The sequence below is a fragment of the Biomphalaria glabrata genome, chromosome 18 (assembly GCF_947242115.1).
Source record: "Biomphalaria glabrata chromosome 18, xgBioGlab47.1, whole genome shotgun sequence".
NCBI lineage: Eukaryota > Metazoa > Mollusca > Gastropoda > Planorbidae > Biomphalaria > Biomphalaria glabrata.
The window spans coordinates 2,055,719-2,081,259 of NC_074728.1; the positions used below are offsets into that span (position 1 = coordinate 2,055,719).

Sequence of the window (25,541 nt, forward strand, 5' to 3'; positions counted from 1 at the left end):
CAAGACAAGCCAAGTTCAAGCTTACTTAGCCTCTCGACCCGCTGTGTTTAACCTTTATCGCCTTTAGGGCCAACTTTAGGGCCATATCAACAGCGCCGGCCGTAGTTGATTGACCTGTGACGACGCAACCTGTGGGCAGTCGAGACCAATAGCCCGTTGCCACGTCGTACAGACTTGTGACGAGGCAACTAGCTATTGGTTTTCACAGCCCGTAGGTTGTGACGTTGCAGACCAGTGTTCAGGCCTTCTATGACGATGGTCTCGATTGGAGCCCCTATAGCAGGGGTTCTCAACCTGTGGGTCGCGACCCCCTTTGGGGTCGATTGACGATTTGCCAGGGGTCGCATAAGACCATCGAACATATGGATTGTTATTATCTATTCTTCTATTGCAGAGTGGGGGATTATAATAAGGGGTCGCCGAGCAAAAAAGGTTGAGAACCGCTGCCCTATAGTCAAATTGAATTGGTGGCCCCAAATGAAAGAGAGAAAAAAATTACGCAATTTGCGCATTCAGTATTCATAGCTTCCCGAAACAAACTCCCACAAAGAAAAGCCGCTTCTCAGAACTTCTTGCGGAGACTTTGTTCTAGAATCACGCAACGTTCTTTATTGACAATGTCAACATGTTCTTTTTTTTACCAGGTCGACACGTTCGTTTTTGACTTAATCAACACGTTCTTTGTTGCTAATTGAAGATGACAATAAGCCATCTTTCAAATCGAAGCCAATATGTTGAATCACTTCTGCATCGATTGAAACTGTATCTTCATGCATGACTTCTCGCAAATTCGCCTAATTGTAATTTATTTTCAAGATTTAACAAGTAGATCTAAGTCTCAATATTGGGGAATTAATTCCGTGTCATAGTAGAGACCTAACGCTAAATAGTAGACACAGAGCCATATAGTTCTGCTATGTTTGAGATTTGATCCAATTAGAGCTATGCTAGTAGACACAGAGCCATATAGTTCTGCTATGTTTGAGATTTGATCCAATTAGAGCTAGGCTAGTAGACACAGAGCCATATAGTTCTGCTATGTTTGAGATTTGATCCAATTAGAGCTAGGCTAGTAGACACAGAGCCATAGAGTTCTGCTATGTTTGAGATTTGATCCAATTAGAGCTAGGCTAGTAGACACAGAGCCATAGAGTTCTGCTATGTTTGAGATTTGATCCAATTAGAGCTAGGCTCGTAGACACTGAGCCATAGAGTTCTGCTATGTTTGAGATTTGATCCGAGTTTCGCAATTTTTTTCTCGGAAAAATTTTTTTTTAGCCCTGTGCGAGGCCCGCATCAATCGGAGGCCATAGGAGGCTACCTAGTTTGTCTATGCCCCATTTTGTTTTGTTTTCTCTTAACCTGCGCATTGTAATTTCTCCGACTTTTAAATCGATTTGAAAAGACCGCTCCGCAATGCGCCCCCGACAGATACACGCGCTCAGGATTTTCTTCGGCTTCTCAATTCAATCTATATTATATTTCGACCGTGACCCTCGTCCCCCATTTTGTTTTCTATCCTAATGCAAGCAATGTACGGTATCAAACATTTCTTCATACAGATTTATCTTTTTAATACTATAAGGATTTATTGTTGTTTTTTTTTAACAGTGTTGCAAGGTATCATTACTTTCTCTCTCTCTCAGAAAAAAAGATTCTAGGTCTATTTTATTAATGCTATTAGGATTAGGTTTTGTTTTTGTAGACCGCGTCTAAAAGGAAGCGGAAATGAGGTAAGGCATTTTAAAAATAAGTAAACAGTAAAACTTATCATATACTTATAGCTGTACCAAGTTTGTTGCGAGAAGAGGATGAAGGCAGGTTTAAACAAAGATGATCTTTAATGGGGACTCGAACCACGGACCTCCAGATGGTGCATTGCAAACACATTCTGTTAGATCTATTTGAATATATGTAGGTTTCCTTACTTCGAATCCTGGAAGACACGCGGGCTCCTTACAACTTTGTTCATGTCGTTGACTTCTAAAGAAAAAAAAAATCTTTCTCTACCCCTCCCCTCCCGCTTTTATTGTTAACTTATACCTAACACGGTACATCTGAATGAGGGAGGAAGAAAATCTGTAAGCAATGTCAAGGACAAGACTGGCATATCTCTAAATACGTGACTGTCAGAGGTCATCAAAATGTCTATTAGGCTATTTGGTACGATTCTAAGCTAGAACTAGAAATATTTATTTCATGGCACATTTTTTTTTTCATATCTGGACCGTTGCTATAAATAGTTGTTTTTTTTTCAGGTCAGTCATTTTGTTCCCAATACATGCTTTTTTTTTTTTTTAAATCGTAAAGCAGACGATATTCTAATTTCAATCGAAATTCACGCGCGATAAGCGTGTCAGATCATTATATTTGGTTTGCAGACGATTTCATCACTCGTAACTTTGAAAAAAACATAAAGCGGTGTTTTTTTTTTTAAACACAGCTCTCTTACATATAAATGTAGTGCCGAATTTAAGTAGGTGGAGTCTTTGTTTGATATTTGGAGGGCCCCTAACCTCTTACGTAATATAATTAGTGAAAACAGCTAAAATAACATAATTAATTTTTAGAACTCTGTTCGTAAGCTAAATAGGCACAGCAGTATAACGATATTATAGTATACAATTGAATTGATAGATTAACTAGATTAAATTCACTTTTCAACTGACCGCCCAGAAACTTCTTCTTCTCTTTATTATACTTAGATTTATGTTTATTACAAAACTTATATGAACTCTGACTGATACAAATTTTGAACATGTTATTTCTCTCTCACTTGCCTTTCTCGGATCAAGTTGAACATTTGCATAATTATTTATTGTCGAAGACAGCACACGAATCAATTAAAACAAGAACGAAATAGCTAATTAAAAAGTGGTAATTAATTAAATTTTGTTTGATATAAAAAAAGGGGGGAAATAATTCTCACAGTATTGAGAGATGTGGTTGTAAATGTGAATTTATTCCCTGTAGAAAAGTTGTTCTTTTTTTAAAGTATATTTTTGCTTGTTTTTGGAAATACCGATACACTTCGTCACCTTGCAACTCCTGTACTTTCGCATGTACTAGTAAGCATTGTTAAGTTACCAATCTAGTCAGCATTGTTAAGTTACCAATCTAGTCAGCATTGTTAAGTTACCAATCTAGTCAGCATTGTTAAGTTACCAATCTAGTCAGCATTGTTAAGTTACCAATCTAGTCAGCATTGTTAAGTTACCAATCTAGTCAGCATTGTTAAGTTACCAATCTAGTCAGCATTGTTAAGTTACCAATCTAGTCAGCATTGTTAAGTTACCAATCTAGTCAGCATTGTTAAGTTACCAATCTAGTCAGCATTGTTAAGTTACCAATCTAGTCAGCATTGTTAAGTTACCAATCTAGTCAGCATTGTTAAGTTACCAATCTAGTCAGCATTGTTAAGTTACCAATCTAGTCAGCATTGTTAAGTTACCAATAGTGTTGCCTCAGTCTAAGCAACGCTTGTAGAGGATTTCTGCATGCCACCTTGACTTGTGACAAATCATATTGAAATAATAATAATAATCACATCACCAGAAAATTCCTCAGTGTAAACTGATAAAGGGACTACGATGAATTTTGTTTCCCTTTAATTAACGAAACGCGACCCTAGAGAATGAATACTCGTTCGTTTCTAACATAATAATAGAAATAAAATAAACCCAAGTCCATTCCAGTCAGTGATTTTATTTGGAAAAAAAAATAAATAAAAAAAAAGAGTGATCTTTCTTGGTTACAACGGTCCGGCCGTGGTATTTAGTGACTGGTGATTACTACTTGTTCTCCCCCACCCCTCTTTTTTTTTCCTGGCGTAACTCTAGTTCGCCTGACTTGCAGAAATAAAAGAGGGATCTTTCCCTTACGTCTTGCTTGCGTGTCCAAACTCCAGTCCATTCCTGTCATTGATTTTATTTGGCCATCCATCCATCCAGAGGCACTATAATACGGCCCATGGATGGCCCTGGCCAGCTCTAGCACATCTTTCCATTCTGATCTATCCCTCTCTATACGTCTCCATGCCCGGATCCTTAGTTGCTGTAAAAGTGCATCTCCATGCATTGGTCGTTTTCTGTTGTGATCTGTCCTGTTTTTCGTATGCGTTTTAAGCTTTCGTAACAATTTTTGTTATATGACTGGGTTATTAGCACTACGCGTAACCAACTGGTGGGGGGGGGGGTGCCCCTTTCAGCTCACTATTTTTGGGTAAGGTGCCCTAGCCTTCGTGGATCCCTCAACTTCCTGCAAGGCAGCAGGTTTGATTTTGGTCCACCCCTGGTATTTTATTTCCCCGGTACCTACGATATCCAGAGGACATTCCCCTATCCGCCACATGGGAAGGTGCTCGATGGGAAATCAAATCAATCAGGCCACCTTTATAAGATACCTCTTGACCATTTTTATCTTCAATGTGATGGAACTTAAAATCACGTCTAAGACTTAGTGTCTTTGACCACATCACTTCATGTGGGCCTACTAGTGACAGATGAGACGCGGTGGCTGAGCGGTAAAGCGCTTGGCTTTCGAACCGGGGGTCACGTGTTCGAATCCTGGTGAAGACTTTTTTTTTTCGGTATCTTTGCTCGCCAGATCTAATGGGTACCTGACATTAGTTGGGGAAAAGTAAAGGCGGTTGGTCGTTGTGCTGGCCACATGGCACCCTCATTAACCGTAGGCCACAGAAACAAATGATCTTGACATCATCTGCTCTGTAGACCACAAGGTCTTATGGGGAACTTTACTTTTTACTAGTTAAAGAAGGCCTGACGTGGCAACACTCTCAACTGCCCTCTCTATTACACTTCCGGCTATTCTCTTCGTCATGCCAACTGACAAACAGAAGTACAATCAGACTATACATACACACACACACTTTCATCCCAACTGACAAACAGAAGTACAATCAGACTATACATACACACACACACTTTCATCCCAACTGACAAAAGAAAGTAAAATCAGACTATACATACACACACACACACACTTTCATCCCAACTGACAAAAGAAAGTAAAATCAGACTATACACACACACACACACACACACTTTCATCCCAACTGACAAAAGAAAGTAAAATCAGACTATACATACACACACACACTTTCATCCCAACTGACAAAAGAAAGTAAAATCAGACTATACACACACACACACACACACTTTCATCCCAACTGACAAAAGAAAGTAAAATCAGACTATACACACATACACACACACACTTTCATCCCAACTGACAAAAGAAAGTAAAATCAGACTATACACACACACACACACACACTTTCATCCCAACTGACAAAAGAAAGTAAAATCAGACTATACACACACACACACACACACCATGACAATAAAATCGTTACAGAAGGCCTCAACGCTGACCTGCAACGTCACAACCTGTGGGCATTAAAGACCAAAAACCTCGATGTGATGTCATGAATAGAGAATAAAGTTAGTGTGTTGTTCCTATGACAGAGTGGGGAGCGGTGGATGAGTGGTTAAAATCGCTTGATTTCTGAACCTGAGGTCCTAGGTTCAAATCTCGACGAAGACTAGGATTCTGAAATCCGTTTTTTTTTTTTAGGGCGTCCCTGAGTCAACCCGACTCTAATGGGTACCTGACTTAAGTTGGGGAAAGTAAAAACGGTTGGTCTTTGTGCTGGCCACATGACACCCTGCTCGTTAACCGTTGGTCACAGAAACAGATTACCTTAACATAAATCTCAAGGTCTGAAAAGGGGACATTTACTTTACGACAGAGTGCTTGTGTTGATTTCATGGAGTTACAACCAGACCCGAGGACAGCAGTGGTCAGAAAACTACAAAGATACAGATGTAGTTAAAACAGATTAGAAGCGACTGGCTGCATGGTCGTGTGGTATTCACTCTACACTTTCACCTCGATGGTCCCGGGTTCAAACCTTGTCCGACGCCATCCCCTCACGTCCTGTGGGAGGTTTGGGCTAGAAACATATCTATCAAACAAAATAAAATCTTAAAGCATCGATTCAAACCGAACGAAGAACAAAAAAAAAATCTCTTATTTAAATATAGATCTTCTATCTACAGAGTTATTAAACTACTGTCATGGGTCAGGCGCTTCCGTTAACAGGCAGCACTGTGATTACAATTTATTTCTAGATCTCATGCTGATAAGATTCCGGCCGTTGACTTAAAGAGGCTTCATAAAACAAAAACAAAATCTCCACGAGAATTCCAAGTCGCTGGAATGATTCCTTCTCTATGACCTGCTTTATGAAAGGAAGAGCGCCAGTCTGTTAGATTCGCGTTGCTGTTATAATGACTAAATCAGCGAATCTTGCATTTTAACTAGTCCAATCAATTGTTAAGCCTTTGTTATGTTTGTAATTAGTAATGACATAAGAATCATTGACCCCGTGCCCCGTATGCCTGCATTGGCCCGGTTTCTAGTTAGTGGGATGTTTTAATTGGTCGATGAAGAATTGAATAAGGGTAAAGGGGGGGGGGGAGCGGCTGTGAACAGAAGTGGACAGAGTGCTCTGTTTAAACGTGCAGCTAACATCTCAACTCATCATCATCCAATGACGTTTCTTCAAAAATGACCAGTAATGTTTTTCAAACTGCGTCTTTGTTTACAGTGACTGTCTATCTACCTGTGGCGTAGCCAGGCATTTGGGGGGCCCGGGGACTTGGTCTCTTTAGAGGCCCCTGCATTTTGACATTCGACATAATGGCATGAGATAATGGTCCAATATTTAATGTAAACAATTTCGGACACTTATTTGGGGGCCTCCCTCAAGTGGGAGCCCGTGAGGATTTTCCAATTCGGACTATCCTCCTTATCCCCACCCTAGCTACGCCACTGCAAGCTACTGGTGTTATTTTGTAGATAAATGTGGCTAAACTTATAGGCCGTCTATTTAAGTCTTGAATGTATTTGTCCTAGCATATAGAAAAAGAAAACAAGTTTTTGATTAAACAGATAATTTAATTACTGTAGCTCTGTTAACAATCATAATGTAGTCTCAAGGCATTTTAACATATGATACAAGGATTTGCGTATTATAGTTACTTGATCATTCTCCGTCCTGCAGTGTGTTATTTTTACAAAACTTATATCAACTATGTCTGTCTGGTAAAATGTTTGTACACGCTACTTCTCCCACACCCAAGCTCAGATGAAGCTGAAATTCTGCTCAATTATTTCTTTTACCTGACAACACAAGAACAATAAACAAAAAATTAACCAATTAGTTAATTAACTATTGGTAATTATATATTTTGTTTGTTATCTTGAACAAGGGAAAGAAATGGTACTTCACTAAAAGGTGGTATAGGTTGTCGTCTGAGACTTAGTGAACACAAACTTGAAATAGGACAATAGATAACTATACAATCTTCCTTGTTCATAAGCTCTTCACTGGCAGAGCGTTTACCGAATTGGCCTGAGAAGCCTGAGATGGTTCTAGCCTACAAGCTCGAATTCAGGTCGCTCACTTTTTTTTTCCAAAAATACATTTAAAAAGCGATCACCCAGTTACCCCTTACTTTCACTCCTCATCCATTGACAACTCTTCCAGACAAGTGATATTATCATAGCAATTTAGAAAGCTAACAGCATGAATTGGGCTAAACAAAAACAATAGGTAAAATATTCTAATCGCAAAGAATTATTATTGTTAGTCTAGAGTCTAGATCTATTACAAATTTAATTAAATGACTGATCCAAACTAATTGATACATCACTTAAAATATAAGCTTTTTTATTTTGCTTATGTTATTTTTTCTTCAAAGTCAGACATTTGCAAAGTGTGCAGTGTACACGTTCCACTACAAATTAATACTAGACACGTCTATTTTGTATGGAGAGATTGTAGCTGTTGGTAGTCTGTAGTTCATTGCGGAAAATATTAAAACTTAACTTTTTAACTGCATGTTTTTACTCGTCGGGGAAGGGGGTCCGCTTATGAGTTTGTGCGGAAACACAAACTCTTTTTGTCATCTTAACTTAATACCTGTTTATCAAAAGCACCAAAATGTGTGTGAGCTTAACACAATAAAAAGGCCTTAAAACATCTCAGCCTTTCTAAAGCTTCGATATTTTTTTTTTCTAAATTTCCAGCTCTAATAGGTCGTTACCAATCGTTGTAGAAGGCCTGTACACTGACCTTCGACGTCACAACCTGTGGGCAGTTTAGAACAATAACTCGTTGCCACGTCGTACATTTGAATAGTTTACCTGGCTTTAGTTGGACGACCAATCGTTTACGACAATCGATTCACCCGACAAATCTTTTAGACAACTGACTAATGGTACCCGACAAAAGGTTCATCGACAATTGGTTCACCGGATAAAAACATATTGTTAATATTTTCGTCGCAATGTTTCATTGGGTTAGATTCAAAGCACATACAGCGGATGGATACATCATTTCTTTTGTTTCTATTATTTTCCAAAAATGTTTGGTTGCTATGGTGACACAATATTGGGCCTAATCCGAGTTTCTTTAATTTTTCTAAAGCATGAGGACAGTATGTGATAAAAATAAAACCTAGGGGAAAAAATGCCATCCTACAACAAGCTTAGCTGAACAATATAAATGGACCCTCACTTAATTATAGGCAACCTTTTTACTTTAATATCTTCACTTTTCACCAGTTTGATCTTTAGTAACCTAACGAAACACTACAAAAAGACATGTCTTGTTCCTAGGCTTTATTGAACAAGAATGACAAAACAGTTGACGATAACACAGTACACACACACACTCACACAAGCTGACCTGGACACCAAGACATTTTGACACATAAGAACAGATCAGTTCACAACACACAAGAACATAAATACACAACAGATCTCAATTATAATGACAGTGAATTCAAAATTTGAAAAAAAAAAAAAGCGGGGTAAAGCGTTTGGCTTCCGAAACGCGGGTCCCGGGTTCGAATCCTGGTGAAGACTGGCATTTTTACTTTCGTGATCTTTAGGGCGCCTCTGAGTCCACCCAGCTCTAATGCGTACCTGACATTAATTAGGTAAAAGTAAAGGTGGTTGGTCGTTATGCTGGTCATATGACACCCTCGTTAACAGATGGCCTTGACATCATCTGCCCCATAGATCGCAAGGTCTGAAAGGGGAAACTTTACTTTTATATATATATTTCGACTTTTTGTGTGTGTGATTTTCTAAATTTTGTTCAGGTGTTTCGGTGGGCCGGATATAATCACGTCGCGGGTCGTATTTTTGGGCATCCGTCCTATAGAAGGCTTCTAGGTATCACCTACAAAGACAGCATCACAAACGAGGAGATTTGAAACAGAATCAAATTGGCGATTGGATCCCTCGATGCCCTGCTAGCAAATGTCGCAAACTAAAACTTTATGCTCACATCATAAGGTCCTCAGGGCGCGCAAAGACCTTCCTTCGGGGAACAGTACCAGAAAAAAAGAAGAATAAGAGTCGGACATCGAAAGCGATGGGAAAACATCAGAATTGAAAGAGATTCTACTCAAGGAAAAAGACAGGGAGGAATGGAGAAAGACAGTCAACAGATCTTGTGTGGTGCTGGTCGTCTGAACTCACCAGCATAATGAGAACGAGGAAAAAGAAACATTAAGATATGCATACCTAATGAAAAACTATGGTCGTTGTGACAGTGCTATATAAATTAATATATTACTATTATTATTATGTAACATCGAAGCCTGTCTGTCAACCTGCACTGCGTGTCTGTCGTGGGGCCCCCTTTGAGTTTGAGTGATAACACAAACTCTCTTGGTGATCTTGTTTTGCTATACATATACGCGTATTGGTTTCATCAAAAGTTTATTGACCCCTAAATGGAATACCTAATAAAGAGTTTTCGATGAATTCAAGTTTTTGAATTTCATCAGAAAGATTAATAAAGGGTCCTAAACGCTCAGTGTATGATCAATACATCTGTTAGGTATTTTTTTTTTATGGGCCTATTGAATTATTTTAATCACGTTCGACACTTGTTCAGTTTTTCACAAACTTTGATGTCATCGTTAGAGACTTCTTCGTCACGTTCCTTGTCCAGGTGTTCGGAGTAAATTATTGGGATGTCAACACGTCCGATTGCACTGTGATGGTTGCATCAGTTTACGGGTGTGGGCAGTTTCATCAGCGGCCAAAGTTGATTTTTCAAAATAGAAAGTGAGGAAGACTGCAGGGAAGGGTGTACAGTGGTGGATATTTACAAGTGTCCAACAACTTGGACTTATTGACATGTCTTGTTTCTGGGTTGGTTTTTCTTTTTCGTTTGGGTTGGGGGCATCTGATGAAATATTAGGATGTGGCCCAGTGATAGAGCACTTGGCTTCTGAAACGATTTCTCTCGGATTCGAATCTCGGTGAAGGTTTTTTTTTTTTTTTTTTTTACTTTGGGATTTGTACGACGCCCCTGAGTCCGACAACAACCTACTCAGACCAGGTCAGCTCTCCAACTAACTAGACTGACCACAGGAAACATTACTGTTCCCCTCCCCCCCCCCCTTTGAAAATCCCGTGCTTAAGCAGTTCACCCTCACAACTAATAACATAAACAAACACACATACAATCTCACATCTTACACCCCCCCCCCGCTCTTGACAACGGCTCTAATGGGTAACTAACATTAATTGGGAAAAGTAAAGCGGTTGGTCGTTGTGCTGGCCACATGACATCCTCGTTAACTGTCGGCAATAGAAATATATAGTTTTTACATGGTATGCCCCATAGATCAACTAAAGTAACACCTTTCGTAAAATAACTAAATTTAAAAAGCCTTCAGGACAGAAGGCTCAAAAGTAAAGTAGCAATTATACATAAAACACTGAACCATAATCTTCAAATACAAAAAAAAACAACTTATAAAATACTCAGAAAGACGCAAAGATAAAGGCATATTCCTTGTTCCATATGCTTCGACAAATTTGTACAAATGCTCCTTCTTCCCTAGTGCTATTAGAGAATGGAATGGATTGCCTGAGCCAGCCAGGAAAATCAATGACTTGGCAGAATTTTAAGTCATTGGTTAGCATGCATGACACGTAGGATGTAATCATCTTTTTTTTTTTTTTTTTTTTTTTTTTTTTAAGTAACGTCTGTATTATATAAGATAAGATAAGCCCTTTTCCACTGGGGGTCTATTTAACTTTCCTTAAAACTGCGCCTAACTTCCACAAGGGCCTTTCTCTGGGCCTCAAATCAGTCAAAAGGTTTGTCCCGCGGCTTTGGTGAGAGCTATCAAAGGCCACCTGTTGCCAGCTACTTTTCTCTATGTCAGTGAGGGCAAAATGGCGCCTGGGTTTATCAATATTTGATTTTAATTCAGTATTAGTAACACACATTATTTTTGTAACAAGAAATCTATATTTCCATTCTCTTTAATGTCACAATCTTTCGATGCTTTTGTATATGCGAAGCAGGAGAGGTTACCCCCTCCCCTTTTTTTTCCCTCTTTAATTGTGTATTAAATTTCGTATTACATGACGAGCTTTAGATCTACTCACAAAGAATCGTGAGGAGCGGTGGCTGAAATAACGCTTGGCTTCCGAACCGGTGTTCCTTGGGTTCGAATCTCGGTAAAGAGTGGGATTTTTTTAAATTTCGGATTTTTTAGGGTAGCCTATGAGTTCACCCAGCTCTAATGGATACCTGATACTAGTTGGGATAAAGTAAAGGCGGTTGGCCGTTGTGCTGGCCACATGACACCCTCGTTAAACCGTGGACACAAGAAACAGATGACCGTTATATTATCTGCCCTATAGATTGCAAGGTCGGAAAAAATGTCTTACATCTTTAGAATGTTCCTCCAGAATTGAAGATAATTTACTTCCTAGTCCAAACCTCCCGCAGGACGACGGGGGATGACTGCGGACAGGATATGAACCAGGGACCATCAAGATGTCAGAGCGAATGTCCAGTGCGCTACCGCACGACCAGGTAGCCATTATTGTGATCTGTAGTCATATGGACTGTAATGTTTCTCCCATCCTTGTTTTTTTAAAGTAATGTCGTGAAGGTCTCCAGTTTGAACCCCGCCCGCCATCACTCCTTGTCCAGTTCTGCAAGAAAATAAGGTCAGGACGTAACAACGTCCAAAATATGTCAAAGAAACCGGACTTAATGTTATCAATACTATTTCATTTTTGCTGAATTGCTTATGTTACACTGTTACATAATTGCATAATATTATTTTTAAATGTAAACATCAAATAATGTCTCTTAAGCTTAAGGAAGAAAAGTTGCATTCAACTTCTAATGCTTTAAATGTGGTAAGCATTGATTTTTTATCTTGGTCATCTATTTTTAGTCTACACCGGCTGAGAGACGCGTAGTATAAAAGTCAGTGAAAATTTCCTCCGTGGATAAGATATTCCGCTGTCACACAAATCTAGTACACGAACTTTTAAAAACTTTATTTCTCTGTCATATTGTCTAAATTGCGTGTCTTTTTTTTTTTATTATTGTTACTGTTGTAATTAGTTTTTAGTACAACTACAGTTATTTGCATCGAATATAAATAATTTAGCTAATACTATTTTTTAAAAATCATGTATTAAGTGGTAATTTTGTATTTCTTTTTAAGGTCGAAGATACAACCGCTGTTTTAAAACCTACTTGAAGCACTTCGGTTAAGAACATAGTATTTACATTTGGTAACCCACAAAGAAATAGACTTTAAAAAAACGTGGAAAAGTATGTTTGCAGTGAGACTTGGTATAGTTGAAGAAGTGGACTATTAGAATTAGAAACACCGCAATTCCAACTTTTGACTGTTTTGAGGTAGAGCAATACTTGGAGTTCCAGTTATTGAGTCTTCTGAGAACTAGTTGCTGCCATGGAGGTTATAAGTCCCCAGGTGTATAACAACTGCTACATCCAGGAAGAACTCATGGACATAAGCAGTGGACCTTGCAGTAGCTCGATCAATGGCATCACGTAAGTTGTGTGTAGACTTCCAAGTTTTAGTTACGTCTTCTAGGGGGGCTACTATTTTAGTTAGGTCTTGTAGGGGGGCTACTATTTTAGTTAAGTCTTGTAGGAGGGCTACTATTCTCTAGTTTCTCTTGTGTTTGCTTTCTGTAGAATGTCATGTTTCAGTTGCAATGTCTTTCACAGACATCAATGTTGTAATTGAGCTAACTCTTCCACAGACTGACTCATTTAAGTTGACTTTAGTCTTCTACAGACTGTCTCGCTTTACTTGACTTTAGTCTTTTATAGACTGCCTCATTTAAGTTGACTTTAGTCTTCTACAGACTGCCTCGATTAAGTTGACTTTATATTCTAGATCAATAGACTGCATGCTGTAATAGTCTTCTACAGACTGCCTCGATTAAGTTGACTTTATTCTAGATCAATAGACTGCATGCTGTAATCTCCTCCTTTAATTAGTAAGATCGCATTGGTGCATATTTGTTGCACACATTTTAAAACGTGTATAAATCTAGTTATACTGACATCGAGCATGAAATGTAAATAAGCATATTATTGCAATGGCTTGTGAAGATTGTGTGATTACCCAGAGTTCAACCTGAAGAATTCTTATTGACATTCGACCAGAAATATCTTATATAAAATATCATTGCAATAAATCTCTTCTGTCACACAGTAATATATTTAACAGTTATGTCTTAAAATGTAGAGCGCTGCGTAATCTCTTAAACATTCTCCAGAGTTTATACTTTAAAGTTATTCACATTTTCCAAGCTGGTCCTAATTCGCTTCTCGAGCAAGAAAAATATTTATATCAAAATAATTATTTTAATTTTAGAAACCTTTTTTAAAGAGCGAACCGATAAAATAAAGTGTAAACAGTTATATGTAATTTATTTGAAATAGGGGGAACAGTTTTCTATGGTCATTCGGGCATTTTTTTCCCATAAAAAAAGTCCAAAAATTCACAAGAGGTTGTAATGACCCAGCTGCGACCTATTTATTTTACTACATTTGAGGCAAATGAAGTCTTTCTTAGGTTCGCTCGAGTAGATTACGTCTGCCTAAACTCTGGGCAGAGTCAGTTGTCGTTCTTCTGGCCTATTCTCAGCCAGCTTACAAATTCAACAGCGTTGTTATCTTCAAAAATACAGCTCCATGTACAAGATAATCCGTAAAAAATGACCTAGTTAGGTCTTGGCCTACAAACTCAGTCGCCTGTACAAAATAGAAGAGAATTATTGAGAGCAGTGGTTCCCAAACTATGTCCCGCGAGGCCTGATTTAAGTGTTCCACTAGCTATTGAACTAGGACTAAACGTGAATTAATTATAATGTTAATGCAGAAAATAAAAAAGAAAGATTTTGTTAGATCTTCTAGGGACCGGAAAAAATATAACAACTTCGTTGTGGATTTTGAACTGATCTAGATTCTGACTTTATAATATTGAAACAAAGATACGAAGACCTGGTCAGGTTTGTCTGAAGAGCATCGCAATATTTCAAAACAAGAAAAACAGTTTATTAATACTTACAAAAGAAACACTTATATTAAGTTTGGATCAGTCATGTATTTATATGTATAATGAACCTAAACATAATAAATCTGTGCGATTAGAAATATTTTTACCACTTGTTTTTATTTAGAGTTTAGCTTTCTCAATGTGCTATGATCCTATCACTTGTCTGGACCAGTTGTGAAAGAGGGAAGAAGGGGGTATCTTGGTGAATGTTTACATGATCGGTTTTTAAATGCATTTAAAATAATTTTCACTCAAGGCTCAAGAGGTCTAAATGGTGACGAATCAACTTATACCACTACGTCATGTACGATTTCTTTCCCTTGCTCGAGATAACAAACAAAATAATTAATTACCAATAGTTAATTAACTAATATAATATTTTTTAATATTGATTCTTGTGTTGTCAGGTGAAAGAAATAATTATGCAAAATTTCATCTTGATCCGAGACTGGGTGTGGGAGAAATGACGTGTACCACTTTTTACCATGCACTTTTCTACAACCTTTATGTGTAGGATTTTCTTATTATGTTATGCCTCCGGAAAACTCCGGAAAAGTTCGTGATGTTTAAAAAAAAAGCGGATTTTTTTCCATTAATATTTTTAAAAAAACATGATATAGCTATTCCGCGAAAGTCAAGGGATCATTGTATCTGTTATTTCATTTGAATATTGTTTTGTTTTGTTACATAACAAATCTTCAGGACTCCCCCCCCCACTTGTAACTAATCCTAACAAAATTTGTATCCCCCTTCCACTTGTCCTTAACGTAATATCTGAGTGCTCTGCTAACGCCAGATTCGATTTTAGATTTCATCTTACCAATAACAAGCATGATATTATAATACAATTATTGTCGACAGTAAGTGTACAATTTCATCAAATTTAATTAAGGGATTTTGTTTTTCATTTATTAAGGGCCTAGTAATATAATTGGAAAAAAAAATAAAACTAAATTTAGAATATGGTTTAATTATTATTATTGTTATATTTCAACAAATAGGAAATTTTCCAGTTTAAAGTAAAATCAAAGGTTCCGCTAAATTCTCCAAAAGTGCGTAGTGTTCCGGAGATAGTTTGAGAAACACTGATGTAGAGTAATCTCCCCATGAAGGTTTACATATCATGACTTTTCAAATACTTCACTTGGAAGCGAAATTCACCTTGCTTATAACGCCTTTGAATAATCCCCCCCCCCTTTTTTTTTCCCACGAAAACATAACCCTACCCCTCCAGGGGTCAGTCAATAGAGCGATCGTTGAATGACCACATAGACGTATTTGCCCCCCCCCCCACCCCCCACGCCTCTGCAATGACGATGTCGGGCTTTGGCGTTGATGGCGTAGATCGACACGGTTAGATGATTCGCCCACACGCTTGAAAATAAAGTATCTAGGTCATTCAGGCATTATTAAAAAAATAAACTATAGTACAAACTAGTAAACACACTTGAATTGAATAAATTGCGCAGACTGCATTGTAGGCTTTTACAATTTGTGTACATTTATTTAATGTATATGCCTGTGTTGCAAGGGCGGATTCAAAGCTTTCGAGCTGGGGAGGGATGTCCATTTCCAAATCTCAAAGGCGGCCTCAGGGGTTGGCGAGTGATGCAACCATCCCAGGCCTCACGCCTTAAGGGGGCCCCGCAATGAAGAGAATCTTTGGCCGCTGTCAGTCCATCGTAGAAATAATCATAGACCTGATTCGCTTATTTGAAGTAATTACTATGTATAGGGTACTGTAAAAAATGTTTTACATGTTTCGGATGTTCCTTCAGAGTTGAAGATAATTACTTCCTAGTCCAAACCTCCCGCAGGACGACGGGGGATGGGAGCGGGCAGGGTTTGAACCCTCGACCATCGATAAATGTGAACGACAGTCCAGCGCGCAAACCGCACGACCAGGCAGCCATACTAATTGACTTATCTCTATACTTTAGGTCCAGCACAGGCAAACCCCCAGCTAAGTATTCCGACCCTTCCACAATCGAACCGCCGGCGAGTCTTCACGAGCTCATCGCGAGACTACACGAAGTGTTTGAGTCTGACGACATCAGCGTGGAGTATGTGCAAAAATTGATGACGTCATACAAGAGCAACAGGAAGGAGTGGAAAAAATATGCGAAGTTCGACCAGTTCAGGTGAGCGATGGTACAACATTCAACCATATCAAAATATTTTAATGCTACATTGAATTTCAACTTCACATATCCTATATTATTTTGACCTGTCCAAAGTCTTTCTCCATTCCTGTCACATCATTGTTTGATAGCCAGTGACATGTAGGCTTACGGGTCGGGAAGCACGGGGTACACCTATTTGTTGCGCATATGATGTTTCACGAGGAGAGTTATGAATTATGGGAAAAAAGTCTCGTTCTGAGGGTTGACCACATGGTCAGAAGTTAATAGGTACCTTGGACATAGAAGTGATTAGACGTATAATATGAAGCAATACTAGATGTGTAATTTATATGTATACATATTCTATTGGATTTCTAAATTGATTGATGTGAAACATAATATGTGATTATTGATGGCTGGACTTGCCTGTGATGTGAACTGTTGTTTTATGAGTAATAAAATTGTGTGTCTGCTCGGCGCCTTCGACATACGGTCACGGAGGTCACGGTCTGCTACTCATCGCATTGCGTATTGATTCTACATGTTTGTAGTGCTATTCTAGTTATAGTACTCAGTAGTAGCCATACGCGATATCAAGTAACACAACAGTATTCAAGTCTTCTTTCTTCTTCTCCGTTCTCATTGTTATGTTGGAGTGTTCAGATGACTAGACCAATACGAGATGAACTGCGCAGTGGTTTCCAAATCAGGGAGCTCTCCATATAGTTTTCTTTCTATTGGGGTGTGTTTTTTTTTTGGGGGGGGGGGGGCAGTGTCTTATACGGGCCTCTTGGTAAAGAGAGCAGTTAGGGAGGACGTGGTCGGCATTCTCTGGTGATACTCCACATGGGCAGATTTCACTGGTTCTAATTTTGAGCTTCCTGTACATGTGTTGTCGCATTCTGTTGTGTCCGGTCCTGAGTCGAAAGATTAGACGTTGATCTTGTCGGGATAGCTTATAGTAAGCTTGTGATTTGGATGAGAGCTCGTCCATTTCTCATTTATTTTATCTACAATTAATTTCTTCATTTCTTCTGGATAGAGTGCAGAGTTTATTTGTGAGTTAGTTCTCCCAGTCTTGGCGAGTGTTCAAGTGAATGAAAACATCTTTAACCACGGCATAGTAGACATCTTAATGTGCATAAGTACATGTCACAATAAGTGACAATTCCTCTCAGTCTTTTGTCTTGAATAGAATCTCTTTCAATGACAGACCCGTCCACTCTTTGTTTTGTCTTCCCATCAATATCTGCCTCTCCTTCTTTTTCCTAGTTCTATTCCCTAAAGGAAGGTCTTGCGAGCCCTGAGGAGTGAGGACCTTGTGATATGGCCTAAAAATTTAGTTGGCATTTTTGACAGTGGTTAGTAGGCAATTTAATTTCAAATAAATGCACATTTCTTATTCCATATGCTAGGACAAATTTTACAAGTGCTCCTTCTTCCCTAGTGCCATTAGAGCATAGCATGGGGGTTGCCTGCATCAGCCAGTAAAACCGACTTTGCAGTTTTTAGACATTGACTAGATTGACACATAAAATGCGTATGTCGTTATAAACTTCTCTTTTAAAGTAACGTCTGTAATTTACAAGATAAAATAAGATTTAAGGTACAACACAGTTCAATTTATCGCACCCAAACAGGACGATTACACTTGACTATTAAGTTTCGGTCGTTCATTCATTTCATGTCCGAAATAAATTTAGTTAATTTTGTTTTGTTTTACATGTTTCGGACGTTCATTCGGAACCCTAGACGTACCCCCCCCCCCCCCCGCAGGAGCTCTTCATTTTATGTCCGAATTATGCTAAATTTTGTTTAGCTTTACATGTTTCGGACGTTCATTCAGAATCGAAGAGTATTAAATCCTAGCCCTAACCTCAAGAGGGAGGGGATGGCGGCGGACAATGTTTGAAACCAGGACCATCGAGACGACAGTCCAGAGCGCATACCACGCGACCAGGCAGCCATCCAATAAGTGAACAGACCAGTGGCGTAGCTAAGGATTTGGAGGCCCGAGGGGTTTGACCTTTGACATTTGACATCATGACATGAGATAATGGTGTAATATTTTATAAAACGAGGGGTTTGACCTTTGACATCATGACATGAGATAATGGTGTAATATTTTATAAAAACTAATTTCGGAGACTCATTTGATGGGGGTTCTGGGAGGATTTTCAAATTTGGACCACCCCCACCCTTGCAACGCCACCGTAACTGACGATTTACTTGTTTAATAATAATAGTGCCCAATGGAACCAACACAATGTAAATAAATCCCCTAATTATAAGCATTAGCATGTTTAAATTCCAGATTAGAATCTATAAGTAGGGCGCTCTCAAACCCCCATAAAATCTTCCCCACTGCCGGCGACAAAATATAGATACAGGAAAAAAAAAATTACCGAGCATGGATGCTGTCGCCTTAGTATTTGACCTCAGCCATCTGTCGCGCTTCGATAGATCGATGCAGTCATCTTAAGACGAACATCTATCCGGTAAAGTTGATTTTTTTAAGGGGCTGGAGGAAGTGAGTTAAGATATGACGGGCGCCACTCTGCGGGGGTGGGGGGGGGGGGAGGCTGGCGCAGGACCTCATTAGATAGGTCAACGGCTCGCATCCTATTTGAAAATACATTAGTGTTTTTTTTTTCCTTCAAGGAAATTCCCGATGACCCAGAAATGAAAAAAAAAATTAAATTAAACAGTTTGTATTTCGACTCACTGTGTTTGGGACAGTAATCAATCAATATATAAAGTTCAGACTAAGACTGCTTATGGAAATGTGTTGTGATTACAAGGACTCTTTTCTCATATAATGACAACACAACAGAAACATACACATAAATAGAACAGACACAACATAGAGAGTTCATTCAGCGACTACACACAGGCATCTTGGTCCTTTTCATGTTTGCTGATCAACGATTGTTGTTCTGTTATAAATGAAAGACGATTGCATGCTACTGCACGAGGAGCCCTGTGACAAGGGTTCAACAGGGCATATAATTAGAAAATATGTTTTAAACTTTTAATTAAGATTGTGGTCTTGTAGGCCTATTTGTGCCAGAATTGTAGATCACAGCTAGTACTGTTTAGTCATTTGACTTACTACACTCTTCCTTAGGAGAAACAAAGATAGAGGCACATTTCTTATTCCGTACGCTAGAACACATTCGGACAAGTGCAGCTTCTTCCCTAGTGCCATTAGAGAATGGAATGGGTTGCCTGAATCAGCCAGGAAAACCGACTTAGCGGAGTTTAAGTCGTTGATTAATGTGCATGGCTAGATTGACACCTGAAATGCGCAGGACGTAATTGTCTTCTTTTTTGAAGCAACGTCTGTAATCTATAATATAAGATAAGATATTCGGACTCGAAGACACGGCTTGTATTGGTTAGTGCATTGAATTTGTAACATGTCCACTGAACATAGTCATCGATGATCTAATTTTCTAAAGATTTACATAATGACATTTCTACAATTGCCAAGTGCAAAATGTTCTCTGTTGGTGGTTATTATTCTTCCACAATGATTCTCAAACCAGATACTTTTCATATCGGTTAACTAGCGAATCTGCCCTTGTGGAATGTCACCAGATAATGCTGACCATGTCTTTTTAAACTGCTTTCTTCATCAAGAGCCCCAATATAGACACTGGGAACATAACATCCCTATAGAAAGAAAACTACATGGAAAGCTCTCTGATTTGGAAACCACTGCGCAGTTCATCTCGTATATTCATCTGAACGCTCCAACATAACAACGAGAACGATGAAGAAGAAAAATATCGTTGCCAAGCGCTCTAACCACTCTGCCACCCTAATCAATCAATAATTGTGATTCGCGAAACAGGGGTCGCCCAAGACCCATCGCATCATGAGGGCGCCGATCTAACCGATAAATATATAAATCTATGTGCATAATAAGATCGTTAAACTGTTTTCTGGCGTTCAAAGGCCCCATAGGCACTTAATCGACAGCTCCACTCTTAACCAAGGCCGAATTTTATGTATTTATCTTTCGAAGGCCATGGCTTAACTCCGCCACATTACAGTATAAAAGATAAGGGCATTCCATCAAAACTATAGAAAGAAGAAAATATGGCTAGGCCTTGGCCAACAAAAAAAAAAATGTGTTTACATGAAAAGGTATCTTTTTTTTTTTTTTAAACCAGTGATAAATTTCTAGATCAACGAAAAGTTTAGTAAGTTCGCTTTCTCTGCCACTTTTCTTACTATCTTGACGGTAACCAGATCTAGCCAGTCAGCTGTTTGTGTCGTAGGAGAAGAGAAAATTTCACCGATTTTGAACTGCCTTGACCCACCTAGAAGGTTCAACCAATCAAATTATTTTTTTGTGAGGGAACACGCCTCCAGATCTGTCCAATGGGAATGTGGGTTATTGTACACACACCTCTTGTCCGTCTTTTTAGGTCAAGGGTACTCAGTATAGCGAACAACAAACTGTTTCTTGACGATGTTAGAAAAAGGGGGGGGGGGGACTCCACCAAAAGTTGCATTTAAGCATTGGTTATTCCTACGGTACTCCCACCCATATTGTTTAAAAATATTTCGACACGAAAAAAAATAGTGTGTGGGGGGGTGTAAGCTAGATATTAGTCTTGCAACAAAATTATACGTCTTTCATGTAAAAGTTGTCCAAGACTTTCAAATATCATCATCTGTGACTTGACTTTTGTCATAGGGGTGACAGTTCACATTATTAAATCCCTACACTATTTCCGGTCAGCAGCTAGTCTTAGTAGAATATCAAGAGGGGCCGGTCCATTCTTTCACGTTGTCCAGCCAGCTTTGCTTAGGAGGACCCTTTCTTCGTGCTCCTTGCACTGTACCTGTACCTTAAAGGATGACTTTTGACAGTAGTCTAGTGTCTTACAACAATATGCCCGAACCAGCTCAACTTACGCCTCTTTTCAGTAGTTTGGCTTTTTTGTTTGTTTGTTAGTCTGTTTGTTTGTTTTAGCCAGTGTAGACTTGTAAGAGTACAAACTGGATAGCCTTTTCCCCTGGTATCTGATACCCAGCATTATTCTGTAACATACGTTATTGTCTTCGACTCCTGAGATGAACTCCTATTGAAAAATCAGAGCAGGAAGGACTAGTCCTCCCGTAGTGCTCTGGCAAGAAACTGGGCCGTCCGGCGTAGTGCCTCGTAGCTACCATACAAGTCGAGTGACTGCTCAGACAGGTCCCCCCTTAGCTCGCGGAGCTGGGGACACTCGTACAAGACGTGCGACACTGTGTCTTCGAATCAGATGTTTATGCCATGGATATAGATTGTGCAGTATCTATGAGTTTGTTAAGTGCAGTATTTTATGTGTCTCTTAGATATTACTAGTGATGGGAACTAAACTAACTTTTAAAAGTTAAATTAAAATAGTTATCAACTAAAATAAAGTAGTTAAACTATTAGTTTATCATGAATTTCAAAATATAGTTAAACTAAACTAAAGAAAATTAATTAAACTATAACAAAATGTTGTGTTTTTTTTTTTGGGGGGGGGGCGGCGTTGACCTAGAAATATTTATCCATAATAAAATCAGCACTAAGGAATATGTTTCTTACATAAACGTTAATGCACAATAAATTTTTTTAAAAAGATGTCTAAATAAATATGTGTGCTTGTATTTTTGCCTTCAATTAAAACCTTTTGAAAAGAATGGTACTCTTTTTAAAAAAGTTATATTAACTTATTTATATAACGGAAAATTTTAATTTCTTATACCGGTAAAGTTTAAAATCTCATTAAATAACATACAAATAGAGTTTAAAAGTTAGATCTAGATGTTGTAACCAATGAAATAGAGACGAAATTGTTGGAGTTTTAAGAAACATTTGACCTGTTTCATAGTGTAAAATACATGCTTGACTAACCATGCCGATGTGCTATTTTTTGTCTGACCACTAAAAATACAACTAACACTATTTCATAACCGTTAAACGCGCAAGGGAAAAAAACAGGGTGATCTTGTCATTATGGACTGCACACTCAGTACACTATATAGACCTACACGTGTACGTCTATCTGGCTAGGTTGTTAAAATCAGTTGGACTTTCTGGGCTGGGAGGGTGTGTAACTATTTTAGTGTAAAGAACTTGCTTGACTAGCCATGCCTCGTCTGACCACTCCACATTAAGCAAAAACACTATTGCATAACGCGTAATGCAAAAAATGCAAGGTAGTCTTGTAGTATCATCAACTACACACGTACAGTACACTAGGCCTACGTGTGTATGTCTAGCTGACCAGACGTTAAAATCAGTTGGACTCAGTATATTTACTTTTTTGGTCAAGAGAGGGTGTGGATTAAATTATTTTTTTATAGAGTTGGTTATCCTAATGCTTTAAGATCTATATAGGCCTAACTGTCGATTCTTAGATCTCAATAATAAGTCTTAAGACTATATCTTATCTTATCTTATATAATACAGACGTTAATTCCAAAAAGAAGATGATAAAAAGACTATAAAAAGAGTGTACTTGATGTTCCTGCAGTTCATAAATTATTGTTTGACGCAAATGAATTGATCAAAACCACTAAATATTGACCTAACTCACTAATCATATTCCCACTAGAAACAGAAATTAAACACCACCATGTGGCTCAAAAAAAAAATTCGGAACAACCCCATTCATAATAGTGCATAGAAGCTTCTTAGCAGAAAATACATTTTATTATACTGCTACTTTCAGTTGCAAATATTTAATCAGATGACTTCTACCAGCATCTTACTTTACCCTCTTCAAATGCAGACTGACTAAATAGTTGTTAACTGTATCATTTTTTTTTTATAATCAAAGTTATGGATATCACATGACCCGAAAACAGGGATGTGTGTTTCAACCCTGACCACATGTTGAAAAGTTGTACAAATTTTAATTAAACTTTTTAGTTAATAACTAAAAAAAGTTAATTAAACTACGATTTTAACTCAACTTTTTATCTAGTTAAACAATGGCCTTAACTATTTTTTTTTTAGTTAAACTAAAAGTTTCTAACTTTTTAGTTAACTTTTGCCCATCACTAGATATAACAGTAATTTAAGTGTTTGTTAATGCAGTATTTCACACGTTTCTTGGTGCGGTATTTTAGATGCTTCTCAGATAGCCTGTGTTTCTTAGATACTGCAGTATTTTACGTGTTTATTACATATTGCAGTATTTTTGTGTTTGTTAGATATTGCAGTAGTTTATTAGGTGTTTGTTAGTGCAGTATTTTACATGTTTCTTAGATAATGCAGTATTTTTACGTTTTGGTGTTTTTTAGTGCAGTATTTTAAGACCCCGTCCCCAACACATCATGGGTAGGGAATGACGATGAAGGTGACCACTTAATTCCCCGTTCCTAATAAAGTTATAAAGGCTTCAAACTAACAGAAAATAAGTAAGGCCTTTAAAACGAGTATTTTGTTGGGTATTGTTTTTTTTTTTTTACCAAGATCTCTGACGTCTAAATTTCCACCCACTGAACAGGCTGTAAGTTTTCATCATGCTCTGTCTATAATTCAAAAAACAGAAATGGAAAAGTGGTTTGAGTGCTGGGACAAGTCCCAAAAATCCCGTGGAGTCTGGGAGCGCATGAGGCGCCCTGACCGCACTTCCCCGTGTTGGAGGCTGTCCAGGCCTCAGCAAGCTAATATAGCACAGTGCAGGACAGACCACCGACCTGTTGGGTCATATTTCTCACGGCTATGGCCAAATCTCGATTCACGGTGCCCCCTCTGCGGGGAAGAAGAGGAAACCGTGCCTCATATTCTGTTAGACTGCCCCAGACTAGCTGATCTCCGCCTCGACAGATCTGGGAAACCAAAAAGTCTCGACCTGTATGGTGACGTTTATGCACTACACAAGACAGCAGGGTTTCTGTCCAGGGCTTTTGCAAGAGAGGATTTGAGCCTCTCAAGCCCTTACTCAAATGGAGTTTGATGATGATGATGATGACGTCTAAATGCCAGCTCTGTACTAAGAAGGCTATATAGGCCTACAGTTTCTAGTCAGTTTTTTTTTTAATGTTACTTGTTAACACTTAACTCGATATCTATTCTACAGGTACACAAGAAACTTGATCGATGCAGGCAATGGCAAGTTTAATTTAATGATACTTTGTTGGAACGAAGGCCAGGGCAGCAGTATACATTCCCACGCTAACTCACACTGCTTTCTTAAAGTAAGATAAGACTTCAACTAGTTTAGTCCACACCGAATCATATCTAGCAAGTAAATGTACATATAAAAATGTATGAGTCACTAATGCGCAATATTGTGCAACATGTTAACACTTGACAACAAGTCAAGATTTCCCAAAGAGTTGTGTGTACTCCTGAAAAACAAAAGTTGCTAAATTAATTGATTTGTTTAATTTATTATTAATTAATTAATGAAGTAATCAGCAATAAAAAAAAATAAAATAGAATTATCATAGAATCTCTGGGCCATTTTTACCATTGCGCTAGTCTAAGGGAGGCTACTGAGATTGGTTAACTATTAGGAGGCTCGAGTTCGGATCCCAACTCAAGCTGAGTGTTAAGCATCTAATGGCAGCACAGAAACCTTCTTCCATATGCTCCCCTAACTGCCACAGGGCTACAGGAGAAATTGAAATATACAAAAGAAATTTTTTTAAAATACCATTGAAGCTCTTTCCCTTAGTGACACACAAGAGGGAAGTTGTATCAAATTTGAAAACCTGTTGGGCAAAACACCTGAACCTATATTTGCCCTTTTTTTAAACCTTTCGCACTTTTAGTAAAGAACCACATTTTTGCATTCAAATTGATCTTAAAGCTGATTTAAAAAATCAAAGTCAACTTAAGACTAGGTATTTATTAAAGAATCTATGATAGTATTTAGCATAATTCATTGGTGTATAACATTATATTATCTCTATGTAACTAAAAAAAAACAACAGTATTTATTTGTACATAGATGTTGTG

General features: G+C 38.3%; 1 protein-coding gene across 2 annotated transcripts in view; it reads left to right on the top strand.

The window, feature by feature from the left end:
• Nucleotides 1-25,541, top strand: part of LOC106060631 (cysteine dioxygenase type 1-like) — a 31,945-nt gene that overhangs the window by 2,430 nt on the left and 3,974 nt on the right. The window contains exons 1-4 of one of the 2 annotated variants that reach the window (XM_056017262.1): nucleotides 12,313-12,395; nucleotides 12,588-12,940; nucleotides 16,400-16,600; nucleotides 24,658-24,775. In XM_056017262.1, coding sequence (XP_055873237.1) covers nucleotides 12,840-12,940; nucleotides 16,400-16,600; nucleotides 24,658-24,775 — 420 coding nt within the window. In that variant the 5' untranslated portion in view covers nucleotides 12,313-12,395; nucleotides 12,588-12,839. Of the gene's footprint in view, nucleotides 1-12,312; nucleotides 12,396-12,587; nucleotides 12,941-16,399; nucleotides 16,601-24,657; nucleotides 24,776-25,541 lie in introns of those variants that run through there. The other variant, XM_056017260.1, reaches the window with a different exon arrangement.